Below are 23,926 nucleotides of genomic sequence, written 5' to 3'. Positions count from 1 at the left end.
GTTCAGAAATGTAGACTTGATGAGGATGTTTGGTTGCACTAAATGTGAAATTTTGCTCCATTTCACTTTTATTATCAACTATTGAGGGTTTTGAACTTCATGCAAACCCAGAAATGCAGACGCCCTCCATTCTGATGAGCTCTAAATGAGGTTGCATCCATTCCACTGAAATGCTCCATTTCTTTTTGGCAGAATTTCACTGGAATCACCACATCCCAGAGTTTTAAAGGTAAAGTTTTTAGATGCTTTTGATTCATCTCTGTTTTTCAGACATGAGCAGGCTGAATTCACTGTGACCATGTTCACAGGGGTCCGAGGATGGGGGAAGAGATGAGGATCTGACTCCATGTTTCAAAAGGCTGATTTATTATTTTATGATATATATTATATTAAAATTATACTAAAAGAATAGAAGAAAGAATTTCATCAGAAGACTGGCTAAGAATAGAAAAAGAAGGAATTAATAACAAAGGCTTGTGACTGACCGAGACAGTCTGAGCCAGCTGACTGTGACTGGCCATTAATTAGAAACAACCACATGAGCCCAATCCCAGATGCACCTGTTGCATTCCACAGCAGCAGATAATCATTGCTTACATTTTGTTCCTGAGACCTCTCAGCTTCTCAGCAGGAAAAATCCTAAGGAAAGGATTTTTCAGAAAATATCATGGCTACAATTCACAGCAAATCCCTGTCAGGGAAAAGTGAGAGCAGGGATGTTCATGTCCTTTGTTTTCAGGGTGCTGTGGGGTCTCACAGTTAAAGTCAGGGATCATGGAATCTCCTGAGTGGGAATGGACCCTCAGGGATGATTTATCCTGCACAGACACCCCAACAATCCCAGCCTGGGCATCCCTGGAGCTCCTGGAGCTCTGGCAGCCTCAGGGCTGTGCCTGTACCCTCTGAGGGAAGAACCTTTCCCAAAACCCAACCTAAACCTGCCCTGGCACAACCCCAGCCCTTCCCTGGGGTCTGGCTGTGAATCTGTGCCTGAGGACGTGTCCTGTGCTGCTGCTCTGGGGTTTGGAGCCTCTGTTGCTGTTTGAAAGAATCAAATAGAAGGAGCTGCTTCAGTAGGAAAGTTATTAGTGCTGGGTGCCCTTGAATGGCAAGGCTTGGATTTGGAGGAAAAAGCTGAAATGAGACATTTTCCATTTTATGATTTTGTCTGTGGAGAAAGTACTTTTAATCTCAATTTAATGAAAGTCGGCTCAAGACGTGTGAGTGACTGGGAGTGCTTGTGAGAGACAGGAGCAAAGCTTGAGGGGGGCTCAGAGCAAGAAGAAATTCTCCCTGAGATGAGGCAGAATTTGTTAGGGGATGAGTAACCACCATCCTCTTGTGTGGAAAGACCTGATGCTCCATTTTTCATTTCATTATTCATTGGGGGATTCCAACCCCTTGTGATAGATGAGCAATGCCATGGTTGACTCTCACAATTAAAAGGCAAATATCCTGTATATATGTTGGGAGCAGTTTTATAGATTTATAGGTGTGTTTTACCCCCTTGTGCTGTTCTCAGGGGTGCCCTGGGTTTGGGACATTTGGGAGGGTCACTCGTTCCTGTGGCAGCACCTGACTGTGGTGTTGTGAGGTCCCCAGGATGAAGTGAGAGATGAGAATCTGACTCCATGTTCTCAGAAGGCTGATTTATTATTTTATGATATTATATCAAAAGAAAATTATGTACTAAAACAAAACTAAACTATGGAGAAAGGGTACAGACAGAAGGCTAGAAAAGAAAGAATAATAAAACTCCATGATTGACTCAGAGAGTCTGACACAGCTGGCTGTGATTGGTCATTAATTAAAAACAATTCACATGTTTGGATAAACAATCTCCAGACCACATTCCAGAGGAGCAAAACATGGAGAAGCTGAGGCTTCTCATCTTCCCAGGAGAAGAAATCCTGGTGAAGGTATTTTTCAGACAATATCATGGTGACCCCTGAGCTCCAATCAAGGTGTCAGGCAGGGATCTTCAGCACTGGGGGGAAGGAGGAGTCCATGGACAGAACTTTGGGAGGGCCAAAAGGTTAAAAGGTGAAACCTCCATGGTGTGGGCGAGCACAACGTGGGCAACATCCTCTGCTCTCAGCACTGTAATATTTTCTCTATTCAGTTTCTGTTGTATTTTTGATAAGGTTTAATAAACCTTCTACATTTTTCGAAGTGAGCAGTATCTCTCACACTGTTTATATTGGAAGAGATTTCCATATACAAGATGACAAACGTGGCAGAATGAATTAAGTGGTGACAAGAACGTCAGGAGCTCCCATGTTCAGGCACAAAGGGAGTGCTGGTCCCACAGCTGACTGGCCATGAGCCAGCAGAGTGCCCAATGGCTCCTGGCCTGGATCGGGAATGGTGTGGCCAGCAGGAGCAGGGAGCTCATTCTGCCCTGCACTGGGCACTGCTGAGGGCACACCTGGAGTGCTGTGCCCAGCTCTGGCCCCTCAGCTTGGGAAGGATGATGGGATGCTCGAGGGCATCCACCGGATCTTCCTGGAAATGTCTGACTAGAGAATAATCGTTTTCCTCTTCTTGGTGGAAGGGGTTGAGGCTCTTTTCCAGGGAATGGCAATGGATTCCTCCTGTTAGGATCAAATCTCATAGTGTCTGAGCTCATGTACTCAGAGAATTAAATGGAAACAGTCACTGTTTTTATCAACAGGCTCCTTTGGGAAAAAAAATTCCACAGGAGCTCTTTTATGGCCCTGTAATGGCAATTTGAGTGAAATCTCTCTGCATCATGAGGCTGGATCACTTCCACTGCTCTTATCCCTAATTGGGAGATCAAGCACAAGAGGAGGCAGGGAAAAGATAAGGACTGGGCTGCTGTTATTAAAATGTAATCTTGAAATTACCCAGTGCTGGCTGAGATTTAGTGCTGCTAACTGGGCTGCCAGGGCCTTTCCAGGGAGTCAGGGCAATGTTGTTCTGCAGAGGAATGTTTATTTATTGTTTCTATTTATTTATTAATCTATTTATATTTGTTTATTGCTATTTTTGAGGGTATATTAATTAGTGATTTTTTTTAAAGGGTAGTATTACAGAAATAAAAACAAATGGATGTTGGGTGACCTTAAATAATGACTATGAAGTTGTGGACTTTGAACTGAAATTCTTAATATTTATTTCATATTTATGGAGACTTTCATACAGAACAGAATGAGGGAAAGCCCAGCAGTGTCCAAGGAGTAAACAGAATCCTGTCTGATAAATGCAGGCAAGTTTTCCTGCCTGGTTTTCCCACAATCTCTGCTGTGTGTATTTCACACAAAATAAGTAATACCAGGTCCTAAACTTTGTAAATAAATCGATGTACTGAGGCCATGACCCCTGCAGAGCTGGTTTGCCTTGCTTTGATCCAAAGCATGGGGATGCAGCTCGTGCAGAAATGACTGTTTGCACCAATATCCAGCACAGTTTAATTCACTCCAGGGATTTGACTGCTCAGGAAAACATGGCTTTTATTGCCTGTCACGACTCCTTAAGGGTTATCCCTCACTCTGGGCACTGTGCCTGGGCTGCTCAGCTCTCCCCATTCAGCTCCTCTGCTAGAACCTGATTGGAAGTCTTTGATCAGTAAAAGTAGAGGTTGAGCTTGAAAAGCTTTAAAAGTTCTCCCTTGTCACCAACCTTTATTCTTTGAGACCTCAGGCCCAGTTCAGGTCCTTGTGTGCTGTGCCAAAAGAAATTTGTCTCGTGATCCATCCCAGCATCACACAATGGATGATCCCATCTCCTCTGTGCTTTGGGGTGTGGTGTTGTGAGGGACCCCAGAACGAGGTGAGAGATGAGAATTTGACTCCATGTTCTCAGAAGCTGATATATTATATTATATCATATCATATCATATCATATCATATCATATCAATCATATCATATCATATCATTTATTTTATTTATTATATTATATTAGAAATTATATTCTAAAACTATACTAAAGAAAGAGAAAGGAGACATCAGAATGCTGAACAAGAATGATCATGAAAGCTCCTGACTGACTCCTCAGAGTCTGACACAGCTGGACAGGGATTGGTCATTAATTAAAAACAATTCCCATGGAACCAATCAAAGATGCACCTGTTGGTAAATGATCTCCAGACCACATTACCAAGCAATCAGACAATTATTATTTTTGTTTATTTTCTGAGGCTTGTCAGCTTCCCAGGAGAATAATCCTGGGCAAGGAGGATTTTTCAGAAAATATCATGGTGACATAGGGAATATGGAAAACATCCCAGAGCAGGTATTCACTGGTACCTGTGGGCACTGACTGTCTATGAGTTACTTCACAGTTTGGGAAGAGGGAAATTAAAAAGAGACCCTAAATTGTGCACAGAAATCTAACCTGGAGTGGTTTCTGAAGGGATCTTCTCAACCAGGAAAATTCACAGGATGTGAAGATGGAGATTAGAACATTGGAATAGATACTGAAGTTTCAAATGTCCCTAAAAGAAGAATTCCTGCTATTGCAGGACCTTGAGCAGGCCCCAGCTGGGTGGGACTGGCAGTGCACCATCCCCATGCTGTGACAGCTCTGTCCTGCTCACTGTGCCCTCAGGGGCTGCAAAAGGAGGGGACAAAGATAAACAGCACAGAAATGGCTTGTCAGGATGTTCAGGGGCAGAACCAAGGCAGGATTGCACACCTTCCCTCCCTGACCTCCACACATCCGTGTCAGGCCACTCTTGATAGGAATTGTAGGATAATGTCTTGGTTTGAAAAGCCAGGTGTCTGCTAAGGAAGGCGGGAGCCTCCCCTGAGATGGAGAATGTAAACCCTCCCCAACCCTCTGAATTGCTATAAATTTTAAATTAAGGAGCTCTCAGGCAAAAATATGGGAGCGGGAAATAACAGTTCTTTAATAGGAAAAGGAAAAAATAAAAGGATAAAATAAACAATGCAGTACACTAGAACAACACTGACAGAGTCAGAACCCAGCCTGACACCCTGTGGGTCAGGGTGTTGGCAGCAGTCCCATTGGAATTGTGGCTGCAGCCCTCCTGCAGTGTCAGGGGTGGTTCTGCTGGAGCAGGGATCCTGCAGAGAAGGATGGATTCTTCCTCTGAAGATCCAGTGGGAGAAGAGGCAGCTGCTGTTCCTCTGGGGAATCCAGTGGAGAAGCCGTGCTGGTGTTCCAGAATCTCCAGATTATATCTGGGTAGGAATGCTTGGCTCCTCCCTCTGGGCTCACATCTCCCAATGGGATGCTGTAGTTCTTATCAGCCATGCAGTGACATTCAATAGCTGTTATCAACAGATGGTCACTCAAAGAGAGAGATAAGGCAAACTGCCCTCTTGACAAAATACAATCTGCCACACAGATGGTAATGGAAAACATCTTGCATTGCAATCTTCAACAGATAATTGAGGCTGGCAGGGAGCTCTGGGGTCCCCTTCCAGCCCAAAGCCCAGCCCCAGTGTGGGATCAGCTGTGCCAGGATCAGCTGTGGGACACTGTGTGGGACACTGTGTGGGACACTGGGGCAGCTGCAGGTGGCAGGGGTGGCTGTGGCTGGGCAGGGGTGGCTCTGCTGTCACCTCAGATCTCCTCATGGAGCTGGGACTGAAGGTGCTGAAGGTGCTCCTGTCATGGGTCACCCCAAACTGCAATTCCAAATGTGCTCTGCCTGCCTTGGCTGGGGTTTTGCTCAGGGAGGGCCCCTGAGGCTGCTCTGCCAGAAAACCTGGGGATGTTTCTGAGCTCTGTGATTCTTTAGCTGCAATAAACAATGCAAACTCATAAATTCACCACTGGACAAGAAGGGGATGGATTGACTAAGATCCCTTTGCATTTTCATCCACCAACAGAAGGTTCATTAAAGGGGGGGATGTAACACCTGCATCCACCACAGCCAGGAAGAGCCTGAATGAGAGATGTGGGACTCCAGGTGGCTCTTCAAAATGCAGTTTATTGTATACAAAATGCAGTTTATTGTATACAAAATGCAGTTTATTGTACCCAAGTGTTACAGCAGTCCAGGGTGGTGGGTGACAGAGCTGTGCCCACAGCTGTCAGCTCCAGCTGCAGGCAGCCCTGGAGACCCTTAGTTTAGGTTACAATGCATTCTATACTTTTCTTTGCTGAGCATCTTAATACAGTAGAACCAATCTATACCTTTGCACATACCTTAACTTTTGTCTATAGCCTATCATTACTGCTCTCATTACCATATTATGGTCATTACTATCCAGTCACATGAATTAGTGTGATACAGTTTAAGCTTCAAGTTGTTTTTTCAGTTTTCTTGCAGTGGGAAATTCTTAGACCTTTTTTCTCCTTGCCACACTGGCATGTTTGTTTGCCTGTGGTATCTTTCTGCTTTTCCTATTTCTGCTTGGTAAAAACATCTTTTTTGTTTGTGGACAGCTTATCCTTTGCTCTAAGTCATAAAACCTCCTTCCAGTTCAACTTAACCTTGGCTTTCTTCATTGTCTAGTAAGACTGGCTCAGCAATCCTCAGTTTACACATCTGTTGTTCTTCTGTATCAAAAACTTTTTTCCATCTCTATTCCATTCTCAGGTTCTGCATTCAGAGATCTTCCTGCCAAGCACAGATATCTGTGAGACTTTCCTGTCACACTTTCACCCTTCCCAACCCCAGCCCTCCCCAGGCCCTTTCTGGGCTCAGCACAAAGCTGCTGCTACTCTGCTCAGACAGGAGAGGCTGAAACCCTGGGGCAGACCCTGGGAGCTGTGCTGGGCTGGGCTCAGGGAGGGCAGGAATTAACATCCAAACAAGGCTTAGAACCAGATCAGACTGAATGTTAATGCCATTAATAATAAAAATGGGATTCTGTTGCAGACAACTTTTATGAAAAAGCCTTTCTTTAGGATTTTGCCTCTTGAGAAGCTGAGAAGCTTCAAGAATAAAATGTAAACATTGATTATATGCTGCTGTGGAATGCAACAGGTGCATCTGGGATTGGTCTCATGTGGATGTTTCTGATTAATGGCCAATCACAGTCAGCTGGCTCAGACACAGAGCCGAGCCACAAACCTTTATTATCATTCTTTCCTATTCTATTCTTAGCCAGCCTTCTGATGAAATCTTTTCTTCTATTCTTTTAGTATAGCTTTAATGTAATATATATCATAAAATAATAAATCAGCCTTCTGAAATATGGAGTCAGATCCTCGTCTCTTCCCTCAACCTGAGACCCCTGTGAACACCATCACACTCTGTGACAGTCACTTCTCAGGGAGTTTGCTGATGGCTCTTTCTCCAGCCACAGAGATTTCTCAGGCTTCAAACTTCCATACTCTAAACTTTCCTGTTCAAAGTGTTTGTTATTTCCAAGGACATGATGGCTCCACTGGAGAGAAGGTTTTATCTCTGTCAGGGAGAACAAGCAGAGGGTGCAGAGAGGGGCAGAACCGTGGCACAGCTCCTGCAGGAGCGTCAGGGGGTAGGATGGACAGAGAGCAGAGATCTCTGCAGCCAGGGCAGGAACTTGGGGTTTATTGCAAAGGGCCCGGGGGCAGGGCCCTGCTGGGAGCTGCCAAACACAGCTCAGAGCAGGCTGAGAGAAGAGAGGGGCAGAGAGGATGAGAGAGAGAGTAAGAGGGTAAGAGAGCGAGGTTCCCGTTACAATACCATAAATCTTCTTCTGTGTTGAATATTCTGATTCTCACTAACCAATCTAGTACAAGATACAAATCCTACAGCATTTCCATACAGCCTATAAGAATCACTACATTACCACACTGTGTTACATTTTAAACCCTACAAACTCCTCTTTGGGCCCCTTCTGCCAGGCTGGTAGGGTCTGCTCTGACCCTTGGACCTGTCTGCAAGCAGAGGGTATTTGCTCCCTCCCAGCACCTCCCCAACAGGAATAGTGGGATATCTAAGTTACAGCTCACAGAGCACTGGTGATGTGCTGGAGTCACAAAGGCTGGAGCAGCCCCATGGAGCTGGGTGCTGTCAGCTCAGCAGCTGCTCCATCCCTCAGCTGCCTCTCTCTGCATCAATAATTCTGTTCCAGAACCACCTCTCATGGTTCCAGTGCTCCCTGGCACCTTCCCCCTCCTCCTACCACTCCCCACATGGAATCTGTAAGGCTGAAGAACCAGCTGTACATGGTTTCCTCCAAAGGCTCTTTGTGCATGAAAAATAGATCAAAATCCTGGGGAGCTATTTATGCAGGTTTATTTTTACAGCTCTGACAGAAATGGTAATAGGAAAATGAGATCAAGATGCTTTTGGTACATTACTGGCAATAAAATAATAAAAAAAGAGCAACCTCCAAGCAGATCAGGGTCCGATCCTGCAGGTAATTTCTGTGCTGGGAGCGCACAAAGCCCAGCATGTTCAGCTCCTTCTCAGGGCCTCCAGGTATTGTGGATGCTGGTTTGGAGGCACTTGTCTTTTATGAGTCTGTAATAATCTTTGCATTATGCTATTACAACATAATCAGGTCCTTGTCACGCTGCCAAGGCTGAGCAGATAACATCAGAGCACTGAGGAATTTCAGCTCTAAACTCATTAGGAAGAGCCAGATTTGTTCCACGATAGCTCCAAACCTCTCTGGAGCTCTGTGCTCTGCAGGGATGTGCTCTCAGCCAGATGGGGGCTCAGGAGGCAGAGCTGGGCTCCAGCAGAGCCTGGCAGAGCAGCTGGGAGAGTGTTGGGACCCAGGACATTGCTCTGGGTGCCCTGGGTGACTCCAGACCCTGGCAGGAGGCTCAGAGACCTTGGCACAGAGTTAAAATCACCTGTGCCTTCAATATTAGCCCATGGAAACAATTACCAACTTTGTGTGAAGATTTACAAGCCACAAGAGTTTGAGTAGAATGATGGTGAATTTGTCACAGGGTGAAGAAGTAGAATTTTGGGGATTTAGAATGGGGGTCCAAGAAGCAAGATGGAAGAATCTGGGTGTGTTCTGTCCTTCTTCTTCTTCCTCTTGTCCTCCATCTTTTGCAGTGATGGTGTCTTGGTTTGGAAAGCGAGGTGTCTGCTAAGGAAGGCAGGAGCCTCCTCTGAAATGGAGAATGTAAAGCTCCTCCCTCTGAATTGCTATAAATTTTAAATTAAGGGGCTCTCAGGCAAAAATATGGGAGGAGGAAATAACAGTTCTTTAATAGGGGAGGGGAAAAAAAAGATAAAATAAACAATGCAGTAAACTAGAACAACACTGACAGAGTCAGAACCCAACCTGACACCCTGTGGGTCAGGGTGCTGGCAGCAGTCCCATTGGAATTGTGGCTCAGCCCTCCTGCCGTGTCAGGGGTGGTTCTGCTGGAGCAGGGATCCTGCAGAGAAGGATGGATTCTTCCTCTGAAGATCCAGTGGAAGGAGAGGCAGCTGCTGTTCCTCTGGGGAATCCAGTGGAGAAGCCGTGCTGGTGTCTCAAAACCTCTGGATTATATCTGGGTAGGAATGCTTGGCTCCTCCCTCTGGGCTCACATCTCCCAATGGGATGCTGTAGTTCTTATCAGCCATGCAGGGACATTCAATAGCTGTTATCAGCAATGTCCCCTCCTGAGGGAGGTGTGATTGTGGTCACTCAAAGAGAGAGATAAGGCAAACTGCCCACTTGAGGAAAGACAATCTGCCATACAGATGGTAATGGAAAACATCTTGCCTTGCAATCTGGAACAGATGGTGGCACTTCTGGATTGGTTTAGAGCAGAGACAGACTGTCTAACATAGGTGATAGATATTGGAAAATTATTGTAAATAAAGTACACCCAGTTCTTAGTATAAAAAGCCAACACCAGCCCAAGGGCAGGGTCTGTGCCACAACCCGACCTGCTGGACAGATCTCAGCAGGTCAGAGACGGAATGGAACAGATCAGAGAAAATAAACAACCTTGAAAAGCAGAGCTGAGGAATCTCAACTTGGTCGTGGGGCTGGGAAAAAGAGACTTTAATACCTTGGGAGCCATACCAAACCTGAGAGGAGAGCTGAGATTTAAAAATACTCTGCTCCTCTTTTTAAAAAAATTGACTTCTGGGAGCACTAAAATGACAAAGCTCAGTGTCTGTGGGTGCTGTGGCTGCAGAAATTCAGGTATCACTCCTGGTGCCCAGGGAAGGGAAATGCAGCTTTCCAGCAGTTTTCCCAGCCAAGGGGATGTGGGCATTTGTCATTCCAGAGGATCCTTAAGGATAACCCTTAAGGAGTCCTGACAGGCAGTAAAAGGATGCTGGGCTTTGGGATTGCCATCTTTGAAATGCAGCTTCCCACCAAGCTTCTGATGGATCTTATCTCAGGTGATGAGGTCACACCAATCCCTTTTGCAGCCAGGTTAGAGCAGGTTGGGCTGCATTTGTTGGAGAAGCACAGCAGAGATTTTTCCTTGGAAAAGCCTGCAGGGTGAACAAAGTCACTGCAGTGGGTGGGAATGCTCCTCCTGGAGAATCCCTGTTCTGCATGCATGGGAATCCTGCTTTATTCTCACCTCTCAATGTGTCAGAGGTTCAACTGTTCATTGAGGATGAAAAGTGGTTATTACCCATTTTTGCTGCAGGTTATGGGTTGTGGAGTGCCTCTGATTCCAGTCTCCTTTGGCATTTTAGTTGCCATTACAAAAGGAATTAATTTAGGAAAGGTTGGACATTAAGACACTGGACAATTTGGACATTTCTGTTATTGGTCTGGCACAAGATAGACAGGAACCTGGCCAAAGTGTATCATCCATGAGGGTAAAACAGAAGAAAAGGAGAGCCAAAGAAGAAAAATAATTAAGTTTTTAATATTTGTTCTAACCCTGTCCTCCAAGTTCCATTCTCTGCTGGAATGGATGTGGGCTGGGATGGGCAGGTCCATTTGAAAATCCCATTTTAGGGAGTTAGCCCATGGATACTGGGCCTGATCTTATTGCTTCTGATCCTCTCTGAGAGGTTTTCTGTGGCCTCAGGACAGAGGAAAGAAATCTACAGGTGCAGCAGTGAAATTCCCTGTCCTGTTCCAAGTGCAGGACGTGGAGCCTCCCTGAGGTCTCCCTGCAGGTGTCCAGGAGAATTCCCCAGTTGTTCAGGGTGGAGCTGGGCAGGGATTTCCAGCAGGATGCTTAGGTGGGTCCATCCAGGGCTGCTGCCTGTGCCAGGGATGTGCCACAGGCTTTGGTTCCTGGGCTTGGAAATGTTTCTGCATTCCCTGGCTCTGGGTGTGGGGCTGGGGATGACCCTGCTGAGCCTCAGAGGTGGCAGAGACCAACCCCAAACCCCCAGGCATGATGTGATCTGTGAAAATCCACAATTTCCTCTTCCTGGAGTGCTCATCCACTGCAGAGATCAAGTTCCAGAGTTCCCAAAGGCAGCTGATCACCCTCCCCTTGTTCTCCTCTGTGTGTGTTTCCCTGCTCCCCTTCATGTGACCCCACTGCTGAAGCCCTGCTAGGGTGTTGGCAGGAGCCAGTGGCACTCCCAGAGCCTGGAGGAGCTCCAGGGCTGATTAAGGATCCAACACCCATCTCTGTGTAAATATATCCATGAAAAATGCCAAAAGCAGCCAGCCTGGTAGGTGCGAGGGTTATGGAATGGGATGGTCACCCACCAGCTGGTGATGGGAGGTGTCTGTGAGGTCCCCAGGATGAGATAAGAGCTGAGGAATCTGACTCCATGTTCTCAGAAGGCTGATTATTATATTATATTATATTATATTATATTATATTATATTATATTATATTATATTATATTATATTATATTATATTATATTATATTATATTATATTATATTATACTATATAATATTAATTACATTGTTCCACAATAGCACCCAACCTCTCTGGAGCTCTGTGCTCTGCAGGGATGTGCTCTCAGCCAGATGGGGGCTCAGAAGGCATAAATATACTAAATACTAAATAAGCTATATATACTATATATACTATATATACTATAGATACTATATATACCATATATACTATATATACCATATATACTATATATACTACTATATAAACTATATAATATATATACTATATATTACTATATACTAAATAAACTCAGATGCTAAAACTATACTAAAGAAAGAGAAGGATACAGACAGAAGGCTGAACAAGAATGATCATGAAAAACTCGTGATTGACTCCTCAGAGTCTGACACAGCTGGCTGTGATTGGTCATTAAGTAAAAACAATTCACAAGGAACCAATCAAACATTCACCTGTTGGATAAACAGTCTCCAACCACATTCCAAAGCAGCAAAACACAGGAGAAGCAATCAGATAATTATTGTTTTCATTCTTCTCTGAGGCTTCTCAGCTTCCCAGGAGAAGAATCCTGCTAAAGGGATTTTTCAGAAAATATGGCAGTGACATTCTGGGAGGTGTTTATCTCCGAAAGCTGGGGTTGACCAGCCTGGTTGGGACAGGGGTGTCCCCCTGCTGCATTCCTTGTGCCAGGGAAACAAAGGGAACACAGGGGTTTGGGGAGCAGCTTCTCCATCCCATTCCTGGCAGCAGGATCTTGGCTTGGGGCCTACTCCTCTGGGGACATGGGATGGGCATGGCCAGGTGGGAACAGGAGGGATGGAAATGTGGGAATGTGCCTGTGCATGTTGTTTGTTTCCACAAAAGCAATAATTTGGAGAGATAAAGTCTCTCAGAACTTCACAGGAGAAATTATTCTTTCTTTACCTTTCCTGCTGTTTCTGGGTTTGATTGTTCAGCCCTTTGTGCTGGTACATTCTGAATTATCCCAGCTGCCCTGTAATTGTGTTTTCCCCCTAACTTTGGAAGTTACTTTTCAAAGGAGAGAGGGGAGCAAAGATAAGGCAAAGCTGCTAAATGGGAAATCTATGCTAATTAAGGAAGGGGGTTGCTAATCACCTTAGAAATGAAGTTATTAGCTGAAAAGCCTAGAGTGGGTGGAATGAAAGTTAGGGAAGAGTTTTCCCCCATTTCCTTCTGTCACAATGCATTGAGAGACTCCAAGTTTCCCTTGCAGACATGTCCTGACACCATTAGATGTTGTCTCTTTGCATTAACTACAGAGCTCGAGCTGGTCCAGGGTGGATTTCAGTCTGAACAGTTAAAATTTGGCCAAGCTCTGGGCAAATAAAGGCAGGGCTTCATGGGAGCTGCCAGTGCTCCTCACGGATGTCACACCATGCTCCAGCCAGGCCACCATGGCCAGCACCCAGCATGGTCACTGTCCCCACTGTTCTCTGGGCCTCCCCACCCTCAAAACCAGGAATTCTTTCTCAACACCCCATCCATCCCTGCCCTCTGGCAGTGGGAGCCATTCCCTGTGTCCTGTCCCTCCATCCCTTGTCCCCAGTCCCTCTCAGCTCTCCTGGAGCCTCTTCACTGCTCACATTGCCAGAGTGAGAGCAGTCCCTACCCCTGTGTGTCAGGGGGTGTCCCAGCCCCATCCCAGGGGGGCTCAGCCCTCCTGCAGTGCCAGCTGTGGCTCTGCTGCAGCAGGGATCCTGCACAAGGGGGGAGTTTTCCTCTGCAGCTCCAGGGCTGCTGCAGATGGGCCTGGGCTCCCTCTGGCCATGCAGGGCAGCAGAAAGCTGCTCCTCTGGCAATGCAGGGGGCAAAGGCTGCTGTGCTGTGCCAGGCTCAGATTGGATCCAGGCAGGAATGCTTGGCTCCTCCCCTGGGCGGAGCATCTCCCCATGGGATGCTGGGATTGGATCAGCCCTGCAGGGACACTCAGTGGCCATGGACAGCAGAGATCTGCTGGAGGGAGGGTTGGCTGGGGGAGAGATAAAGAAACAACTGCCCCAAGGACAGCAGAGAGCTGCCCCAGCTCTGACAGGTGGGGATAGAACACACACCCAGCTACATCTTGTAACCAAAGACAAAACTCCTCTCGGGTAGAAAACAAGAAGGTCCCCCTGAGGCTCCTTCTCTCATGTGCCAAAGCTCCTGGGAAGCAGACTGAGCAGTGCAGTGTCAGCTGTGCTTGGACATTTCCCTCCCCAAGATAAATCACTGCTTTCCATGCTGAATCATTAGCATTGTCACATTTTCCTTGGAGAAGAATTACAAGTGTATTCCCCAGCAGCTTTCTGCAAAACACATCAAAGATCTCTGGGTGATGGATTTGTTTTCTGTTTGTTTCTCTGGGATTCCTTCACTAGAGTGTGGTGTTAACTGGTTATTTATAAATCCCAGCATTTCCTATGGTTTGATTCGTCCTGTGTGTGGATTGATGGAGATGTTTTTGACTCACCCTCATTTTCTGAGGGGACTGGGTCTATTTTTAGTTCTGTATCACTTCATGAATGAGTGGCAATTTAATTGTTGTGTGGGAATGGGAATGGCAGACAACAGGGAAAACTGAGCCTTGCTCATCATATTGAACCTGCTAAATTCCTGTACCCTGAGTCTCTGAGCATGGCTCTGTGTGAGAGGGACAATTTCCAAGGGATCACAGGGAATGGCTCCCACTGCCAGAGGGCAGGGATGGATGGGAGATTGGGAATGGGGAATTGTTCCTTGTGAGGGTGGGCAGGCCCTGGCACAGGATGCCCAGAGCAGCTGGGGCTGCCCCTGGATCCCTGGCAGTGCCCAAGGCCAGGCTGGACAGGGCTGGGAGCAGCCTGGGACAGTGGGAGGTGTCCCTGCCATGGCAGGGGTGGCACTGAATGGGCTTTGAGGTCCCTTGTAACCCAAACCATTCTGGGATTATGTGATTCCATGAAAAATCTGTGAAAAACACGTTCACTCTCCCGTGAAAATGTAAAAAGTTTAATAAAGGACAATGGGAGACAAGGACTATAGACCAAAGGTTATTATGGCCAGGTGCATCTTGGCACTCAGCCAAGAGCATCCCCTGTTACCTTTGGGTATAACCCTTAAATACCTTTAAATTACATCAGCTCATTGCATATTCATAGACCCTTATGCATGGTAAACTTTTCCCCAAACTAGTTTCCATATTCCAAGAACTGTTTAGCATGGCTCCTCCTTGGGTTCACCTTTTTAGAGCATGCACATTCCTTGGTTGTAGTTTTAGTCCTTTTTTATCATCACCTTCAGCTTTGGCCTTGGCCCGCATTGTCTTCAGCCAGTGAGTACTGCTGGTTGGCAGATCTGTACAGGTGTCCCCATCCTGTGTTCCTCACCCTGTGTGCATTGGGTGTTATCCCATCCCAGCAGGCATTTTAACACAACCACACTGATATCTGCTATTGCACTACCAGGTCTAAGCGTAATTAACAACAGAAATAAAAGCTGTATCTTCATAACAAAGTTACTTTAACACCTCACATATAAAATTCATTTTAACACTTGGTGAAAAGCCAATATTGTAATGTGTATCTATAACAAATCCAGGGGCATTCCTTAGCAGGAAGGTGCTGTGTGTGTTAAAGGGCTTTGCTGGGGTCAGTGGCTGCTCAGCTGGGACCCTCCTGCCCCAGGCTGGGTGCCACGGGGTGAACTCAGGCTGGCACATCAGGGCAGTGTCTGGGGGTCGGGATGCAGTGGGCCCTTCTGGCTGTGTCCTGTGGGCAGCAGAGAAGGAATTCTGTGCCCTTGAATTGTGCTAAGGGCTGAGGTCTCACTCTTGAGCTTGTGGGGCAGGCACAGCTCCACAGCCATGGGGGATTCCCTCGGGCTGAGCTCCCTGTGCAGCTCTTCCCCTGCATTTTGGGGGCAGAAATTCCTGTGGGGCCACGTGGCAACAAACAGCTCCTGATCCTGGCACAGATGCCAGTGTGACTTGGCCATTCCTGTGTCGGGGTCTCTAGCTGGTCACAGTGATAAGTTAGGTAAGTTCGAAAGTCTCTTTTCCCAGCCCAGCATTTGAAGAAGGAGTCAGAGCTCTTCATTTCTCAGTCTCAAGGTTGTTTATTGTATCTTATCTGTAAAATTCTTTCTCCTGCCCTGCCGAGGTCTGCTCAGCAAGACAGTCAGAGGCACTCTGCCTGTCCCAGGGCTGTGTTATCTTTTTAAACTAAAAACTACATGTACAATATTTACAATTATTTCCCAATACCTATCACCTATGTTAGACAATGAGCTTCTACTCTAAACCAATCCAGAAGTGCCACCATCACAGCAGAAGATGGAGGCCAAGAAGAAGAGGGAGAAAGGCTGGACATGCCCAGTTCCCTCCATCCTGCCTCCTGAACTCCCATACCAAAAACCCCAAAATGTTCTTTTTCACCCTGTGATAACTTCACTACTATTCTGCCTAAACTGTTGTGGCTTGCTGATCTTCATCTAAGGTTGGTAATTTGCTCCATGGGTCATAATCAAACCCACAGGTGTTCTGGGCTCTGTGCCAGGGTCTCTGAGCCCCCTGGCAGGGTCCTGGCCATCCTGGGCAGCCAGAGGGATGTGCTGGGTTCCAACATTCCTGGGTCACAGCTCTCTTTGCTCCGGTTGTTCCCAGCAGAAATATTTATAAATACTTTATAAAAACGAGAGTTTTAAAAATTTATAGTGGCAGTTCAGGCTCCGTTTAGGAGGTAGATGTATGGTCTTTCCTTGGATAATTCCTGAAATAAGTTTGCATTGATCTCTCTGGGCCAGGCTGTGGATGTGCCCTTTGCTCAGTGCCCAGCTCTCTGCCTCACCCAGGTTATCCCAATGTGGGGATTTCCAGGTGGTTTTTACAGATACTCCTGAAATCTGAGGAAGCTGACATGAATTATTTAACTGAAGCTCAGAAGGGTAACAGTGCAATGGTGTGACTCAGGGTGGGCTGATGGAAAATTAATTATTATTTTAGTAGTTTCAAAAGAATTATTCTGATTTTAAATCAGGACAAAACCCAACAAATCCCAAAAAGTACAAAACCAGGAGATGCTGGGGATCACTATGGACTGGAAGATTTATTCAGTGTAGAGGTTGAGCCCAGCAGCCTTGGGAGCACCTAAGGGCAGAGCTCCTTCCTCTGTTTCACCAAGATGTTGAGAAATTAAAGAAGTGAGCAGGCAAGAAACGCAGGCAGTTTCTGCCTTAGGAATATTCCTTTAAAAATATATCTGTTTTTCTGTGGGGTTGCCTGGTTCAGCTCTGATTTTCTTTGCCTGTGGCCTGTGGCAAACCTTGAGAGGACCTCGCTGAGTTGGCTGGGGTGGGAGGAGGAGGGGAGGCACAGGGAGGGACAGGCAGGTCCCTGTGTGAGAGACCAGCTCTGAGTCCTCTCTGGGGCATGAAATTGTCTTTTAAGTGTTCTGAAAGGTCAAATGACAGAGCAGGAGTACAATGGGATTTTTTCTGCAAGTTTATGCAGCAGCTGATAGAACAGGCTCAGCGTGAAAAACGCCAATCACTCAGTTTTTTTAAATTTTAAAAGTTTAATGATAATAAAATGGTTATAAAAACAGTACTATAATTAGAGTAATAATAATTTGGACAATTTCGATTAGGACAGTATGAGACAATAGAAACAGTTATGGACAGTCCAGGTACCTCTTTCTGGGCAAAATAAGCCCAAAAAAGGACCCACATTAATAGAGGATTAACCCTTACAAGCAACAGCCTGTTGCATTTCATACATCTCATCCATGATGCATAAATTCCATTCAAACACAGGATTCTGTCTGGGCAGTGTCAGCTTCTTCCTCTGAATCCTGACTGCATCTTCAGGACTGAGCAAGGCAGGAAGAAGTTCATTTCTTCTGATAATGGAGCAATAAATTCTCTTTCTCTGAAAGATTCAGGTGTCCTGTGACTGCTGTCTCATTCCAATCCTTTCTTTTAAAAAAGTACCCTACATAGCATAGTTTCTATTTCAACATTATGTTATAACCTGAAACTACATTTCACACACTACTTAAGAGAATTAATACAGCATAACTTTCTAACATAACACGTATAATATTCATTTTAATATTTGCCAAAAGCCAATCATAAAATATGCATTTTTCACACTCAGGTGTTTTGTTGTGCAGCAATCCAGGAGGGAAGAGCCTGAGGAGCAGGGGTATCCTGAGGGAAGGGGTCCCCTGGCTGTGCCACCCCGCTCTGTGATATAAGAGTTTCCTTGAGCCCGGTCTCATAAGCTTTTAGAGATTTATATCAGACCCAAGATAGCTCAGCTACCTTACAAGGCTTAAATTCAGCAGGGTGGCTTCTGTGGTAGTGTTGGAAACAGAATAGTTTTTAATAAAATGCAAAATAACAAAACTCTTTACAAAGAAAACCCAAGCCAGGTGCAAGAGGTTCTTGCTTTTGGTAAAATACCCCACAAAAGTGATTAGTTCCTTTATTCTCTTCTTTTTCTAGTGAATTGATTAAGTGGGACTTTTTTGGTTCCTGTGCAATTGGCTATCTTTAAGTTTGCGGTGAAGTCCCCCAGGTCCTACGAGGTGCCGTTTTACCCAATTGAGGAGAGAAACTTCTGGGCTTTTTTCCTTTTTAAGGAGGCAAAGGATGGTTTTGTCACTCCATCAACAAGGAGTGCATTCCCACATCTCTGCTGTCCCCTGGGCATGTGCCCACCCTGGAGGGGCCAAAGCCACCCCTGGGAGGTGACACCGGGCACTGCTCCAGGCTGAGGGCTCCTGATGCTACTGGAAGGGAGAATCCAGCAGGCTCCATGAAAATGATGGCCCACAGGTGGGAGGAGAGGTGGTGAGCCTGGAAGGGACCCCAGAAATGCTGGGTGTGACAGTGTTCACAGGGGTCCAAGGATGAGGGAAGAAACGAGGATCTGACTCCATGTTTCAGAAGGCTGATTTATTATTTTATGGTATATATTACATTAAAACTGTACTAAAAGAATAGAAGAAAGGATTTCATCAGAAGGCTAGCTAAAAATAGAATAGGAAAGAATGATAACAAAGGCTTCATCTCGGACTCTCTGTCCCAGCCAACTGGGCTGTGATTGACCATTAATTACAAACATCCAGCATGGGCCAATCCCAGATGCACCTGTTGCATTCCACAGCAGCAGTTAATCATTGTTTACATTTTGTTCCTGAGGCCTCCCAGCTTCTCAGGAGGAAAAATCCTAAGGAAAGGATTTTTCATAAAAGATGTCTGTGACAGCTGGGTGTTCCAATAATTGTGCAGAATGGTCGTGCAGAGCTGCCTGCTTGGAATGGGGCGTTGGAGGGACTGCCCAGGGCCTGCAGTCCTGCCTGGAAGGTAAATAATTCTTGATGGTGACAAACAGGCAGGTATGGCAAGTCTTCCTGCAGATCCTCTGTGTGGGAGATCAAAAGAGGATCTCACAAGACTTTATTAACTTGTAAATTGTGATTTAAGGGAATTTGAAGCAGCACGTGAAAGAACAATAATGAACAAACATTTTCAAGTGGCAAAAATCTGTCCCTGCCATATGTTTCACTGACTCATCCCTTCTGCAGGAGGGGATCTGGAATTGTTTGAGCTATTCCAGTCACTGATGCTTTTTATCTGGGGGGAACATGCAGCACTGGATCCTTCACTGGGTGAGCAGAGACCTGATCCCTCTAAAGCTTTGGGCACAGGTTAATCCAAGGGTGGTTTGGCTTGGAAGGGACATAAAGATCCTGCAGTTCCAGCCCCACAAATGCCCCTGTGTGTGTCAGTGCTCGGCAGAGGCCGCACCTGGCCATGGGATCTGCTGCCAGGATGAGACACAGGATCATGAGATAATGTGGAGAGCTCAGAACTCCTTTCTCTCCCTCCCCTGGTGTCGTAGGGTGATGTTATGGTGCTTGTATCCCCATTTGTGTGTTCTGTTTATGCTGGATATTATGTTCTGTGCCTTCAAGACAGGCTCTGAGGAGCAAAATTTTTGTGAAAAGGGCCAATCACTTGGTTTTTTAAAATTTTAAAAGTTTAATGATAATAAAATGATTATAAAAACAGTAATATAATTAGAGTAATAAAAATTTGAACAATTGAGATTAGGACAATATGAAACAATAAAAACAAAGAATTATGGACAGTCTGGGTACCTTTTCCTGGGCAAAATAAGCCCATAAAAGGACCCACATTAACAGAGGATTAACCCTTTAAAGCAATAGCCTGTTGCATATTCATACACCTCATACATGATGCATAAATTCAAGCACAGAATTCTGTCTGGGCAGTGTCAGCTTCTTCCTCTGAATCCTGACAGCATCTCCAGGGCTGAGCAAGACAGGAATAAGTTCATTTCTTCTGATAATGGAGCAATAAATTCCATTTTTCTGAAGGATTTAGGTGTCCTGTGGCTGCTATCTGGTGCAAGTACCTCATTCCTTTCTTAAAAAAATATCCCACATACATAGTTCCTATTTTAACTACAAAAGTTACATTTTAACTACCAAACTACATTTACCATACTTTTAAAATGTTAATACAGCACTACTAATCAATACAACACAATAGATACAGTAAATATCTGCATGGAGCCGTATAATATGCACTTTTCACAGTTTTGCTATCAGCCGCTCCCCCACGGCCAGCAGGACACACAGACAGGGCAGTACATGGTGCTGCTTTGCGACCACCCCCAAGAGAGACTTTCTGAATCTTTCATCTTTGTCAGAGTGGTGTGTTGTTCTCAGGCAGAGCGTTGCTCTCAGAATCTCTGCTGCTCAGAGTGACTCTGAGATAGCTACAAGCTTTTTTTTCCCTGCCTGGCCATCGAAGAAGGAGTCAGGATTCTTTTGTTCTCATTCTCAAGGTTGTTTATTGTTTCTTATCTATCACATTCTTTCTCTGACCCACCGCAGGTTTGTCCAGCAGGTTGGGTTGTGGCATAGTATCCATCCTTGGGGTGGTGTTGTCTTTTTATACTAAAAACTTCGTGTACAATATTTACCATAACTTCCCAATACCTATCACCTATGTTAAACAGTGAGCTTCTGCTCTAAACCAATCTAAAAGTGCCACCATCACAGCAGAAGATGGAGGCCAAGAAGAAGGAAAAAGACTAGACATGCCCAGATTCCTCCATCTTGCACCCTGAATGCCTATTCTAAAAACTGCAAAAAAACTATTTTTCACCCTGTGATAAACTATTATTCTACTTAAACTCTCTTGACTTGTAATTCTTCATATAAAGGTTGGTAATTTTTTTCCATGGGTCAAGGTCAAAGGCACAGGGGTCTTGGGCTCTATGCCGAGGTCTCTGAGCCCCTGGCAGGGTCTTGAGTCCTCCAGGGCAGCCAGAGGAATGTCCTGGGTTCTGACATATTGTCATCTGGTATTGTTCATTTTGTGTGCTGGGGGGTGCTGTGCCTGTTAAATAAAAGGTTCTTTCTACTTCTCTCCAAGGAATCCTTCCTGGGCGGAGATGCTGTGTGGGTTTGCTTTCTGGAGGGGCCACTTTTGTGGGTTTTCTCCCAAATTTGCCCTAAAGCAGGACACCTGGGTGCCTGTGCTGAGTGTCTTTGGTGGCTGTGTTGCAGGTGTGGCTGTGCGGGGGCAGCATGGAGGTGCTGCCCTGCTCCAGGGTGGCGCACATCGAGCGCAAGAAGAAGCCCTACAACAACAACATCGGCTTCTACACCAAGCGCAACGCGCTGCGTGTGGCCGAGGTCTGGATGGACGACTACAAGTGGCACGTCTACATCGCCTGGAACCTGCCCCTGGAGGTACAGCCTGCCCCTGAGGGCCCCTGTAAGAATTCCCTCCGTGCCCCATGTTGGGCGCCGTCTGTAAGAATTCCCTCTGTGCCCCACGTTGGGCGCCACCTGTAAGAATTCCCTCTGTGCCCCACGTTGGGCGCCATCTGTAAGAATTCCCTCCGTGCCCCACTTGGGCGCCACCTGTAAGAATTCCGTTCGTGCCCCATGTTGGGCGCCACTTGTAAGAATTCCATTTGTGCTCCACGTTGGGCGCCATCTGTAAGAATTCCATGTGTCTTGGGCTGTTGTATGAGACCAACCTGGCTAGCTCTGGACTCTGGTCCACGTGGTCTTACATGGACAAAGTAAAACACAAGAAGCGCTCTTCTCCACGTGGGGACGAGTGTCCTATTTATTGGCTTGGGAAGGGACACTTCTGGCTCCTGCGACCACCCAGGTGTAAAAGAGGGCATGACATCCTTGCAGTGGACTTTTATACCTGAGGGGATGGGGGCGGGGAAAGAGGACTGCAGCCAATGGGTACCATTGGGGAGGGGCGAGGGGAGGGGTAACTAGGGGCCGAACCACCAGGGCATATAGCAGAGGGGTGCATGAGGGAAAGAGTGTGTGATGGGAGAGGGGAAATAACAATCTAGTGACATAACATACTCAGGATAAATTTCCAATCACCCAGTGCAAAACAACAACTAAATAAACTATTTAGTGCAATACAACAGGCCCCTGCTGCTTAAAGCCTGAATTCTGGAGCAGCTTCTGTCCCTAAGCTCAGCCCTAACCTTCGGGTGTCAGCCCCAGCAGAGCTCCTTTGGCTTTGAGGGAGAGGCTCCACGAGCTGCAGGGATTCCTGCTGTTCCCACAGCCTTTCCAGTGTGGTTCTAAGAATTAAACCTGGACTGTGGTGTTTATCTCGCCCCCCTGAGTGTTTACCCAGCGTGAAGGGATGTCCTGACGCTGCTCTGCAGGTGGAATCTGTCTGCATTCAGACCATTGATGGCAGTCAGCACTGTGAGTGTGATAGTGTTCACAGGGGTCTGAAGATGAGGGAAGAGACAAGGATCTGACTCCATGTTTCAGAAGGCTGATTTATTATTTTATGATATGTATTTTATTAAAACTATACTAAAAGAATAGAAGAAAGGATTTCATCAGAAGGCTAGCTAAGAATAGAAAAAGAAGGAATGATAACAAAGGCTTGTGGCTCGGGCTCTCTATCTGAGCCAGCTGACTGTGATAGGCCATTAATTAGAAACAACCCCATGAGACCAATCACAGATGCACCTGTTGCATTCCACAGCAGCAGATAATCATTGTTTACATTTTGTTCCTGAGGCCTCCCAGCTTCTCAGGAGAAAAAATCCTAAGGAAAGGATTTTTCATAAAAGATGTCTATGACACTGAGTGCCTCAGGTTTATTCCTGTGTCACTTCCAGCCCAGCTCAGGTTCACAGATCGTGGACACTGATCCCTCCCAGAGCTCCCCAGGGGCTGGGGCTATTTGTTTTCTCAGTGCTGGAAAGTTTAAAGGTAAAGGATTGGAGGTTGGTGGCTCACAGAAGGGATTCCCTTCCTCTTAAACCTTCTTCTTAAAGAGATTTGATGGTTCCTTTGATTTCTGCCCAGAAATGGTCAGGTTTTCTTGGATCTGACACATTAATTTTGGTGTAAATCCTGCCACCTCAGAGCTTGGTGAATCTTTGGGAAACCATGAGGCGCCATCACGTGAGCATGTCCAGGGGACACATCCTGCACAGGGATCACTCCCTGCACTTCTGGGAAGGCTCCAGGATTTCTGCAGGTCCAAGGCTGCTGATGGGGCTCTGCCCTCCCTGTAGGCTGTGTCTGGTCTTGGAAGTTAAGAGCATCTCCTGGTTCCTGGCTCCAACTCCTGTCAGGATCAATGCCCATTCCTGCACTGGCACTGCCAGGGAGAAGCAGGGAGGTGATGGGGAGGCAATGATGCCCCTGGGTCATGGGTGGGATGAGCAGGTGAACAAGCACTGGGGGCTGCCCAGTTTCCCTGGGAGGTCAGACTGGTGCCACGAGTGTCCAGCCACCCCCTGGTGCTAAAAATGAACACAGAATATTCCTCAAAGAGCTGCTGAGCCCTGGAGCTGCTGAGGGAGCACCCCCAGCTGGTGTCTGCTGCAGGTCCCTGGGAAAATAGGAAAGCACAAACCCCTGAGCTGCTGCTGGAATACAGGAAAAAGGAAAGGGGAAAGGGGAGGGGGGAAGGAGGAAAGGAAAGGGAAGGAAAGGGAAGGAAAGGGAAGGAAAGGAAAGGAAAGGAAAGGAAAGGAAAGGAAAGGAAAGGAAAGGAAAGGAAAGGAAAGGAAAGGAAAGGAAAGGAAAGGAAAGGAAAGGAAAGGAAAGGAAAGGAAAGGGAAAGGAAAGGGGAAAGGAAAGGGGAAAGGAAAGGGGAAAGGAAAGGGGAAAGGAAAGGGGAAAGGAAAGGGGAAAGGAAAGGGGAAAGGAAAGGGGAAAGGAAAGGGAG

At 46.3% G+C, this 23,926-nt stretch overlaps 1 protein-coding gene across 1 annotated transcript in view; it reads left to right on the top strand.

Annotated features, from left to right (window-relative positions):
• The window catches only part of GALNT17 (polypeptide N-acetylgalactosaminyltransferase 17), a 240,778-nt gene that overhangs the window by 200,783 nt on the left and 16,069 nt on the right, over positions 1-23,926 (top strand). The window contains exon 7 of the mRNA XM_058037426.1: positions 21,256-21,441. Within this exon, the coding sequence (XP_057893409.1) occupies positions 21,256-21,441 (186 nt within the window). The remainder of the gene's footprint in view (positions 1-21,255; positions 21,442-23,926) is intronic.

Source organism: Melospiza georgiana, chromosome 19 (genome assembly GCF_028018845.1).
Source record: "Melospiza georgiana isolate bMelGeo1 chromosome 19, bMelGeo1.pri, whole genome shotgun sequence".
NCBI classification, from domain to species: domain Eukaryota; kingdom Metazoa; phylum Chordata; class Aves; order Passeriformes; family Passerellidae; genus Melospiza; species Melospiza georgiana.
This window is presented reverse-complemented; position numbering and strand designations above follow the sequence as displayed.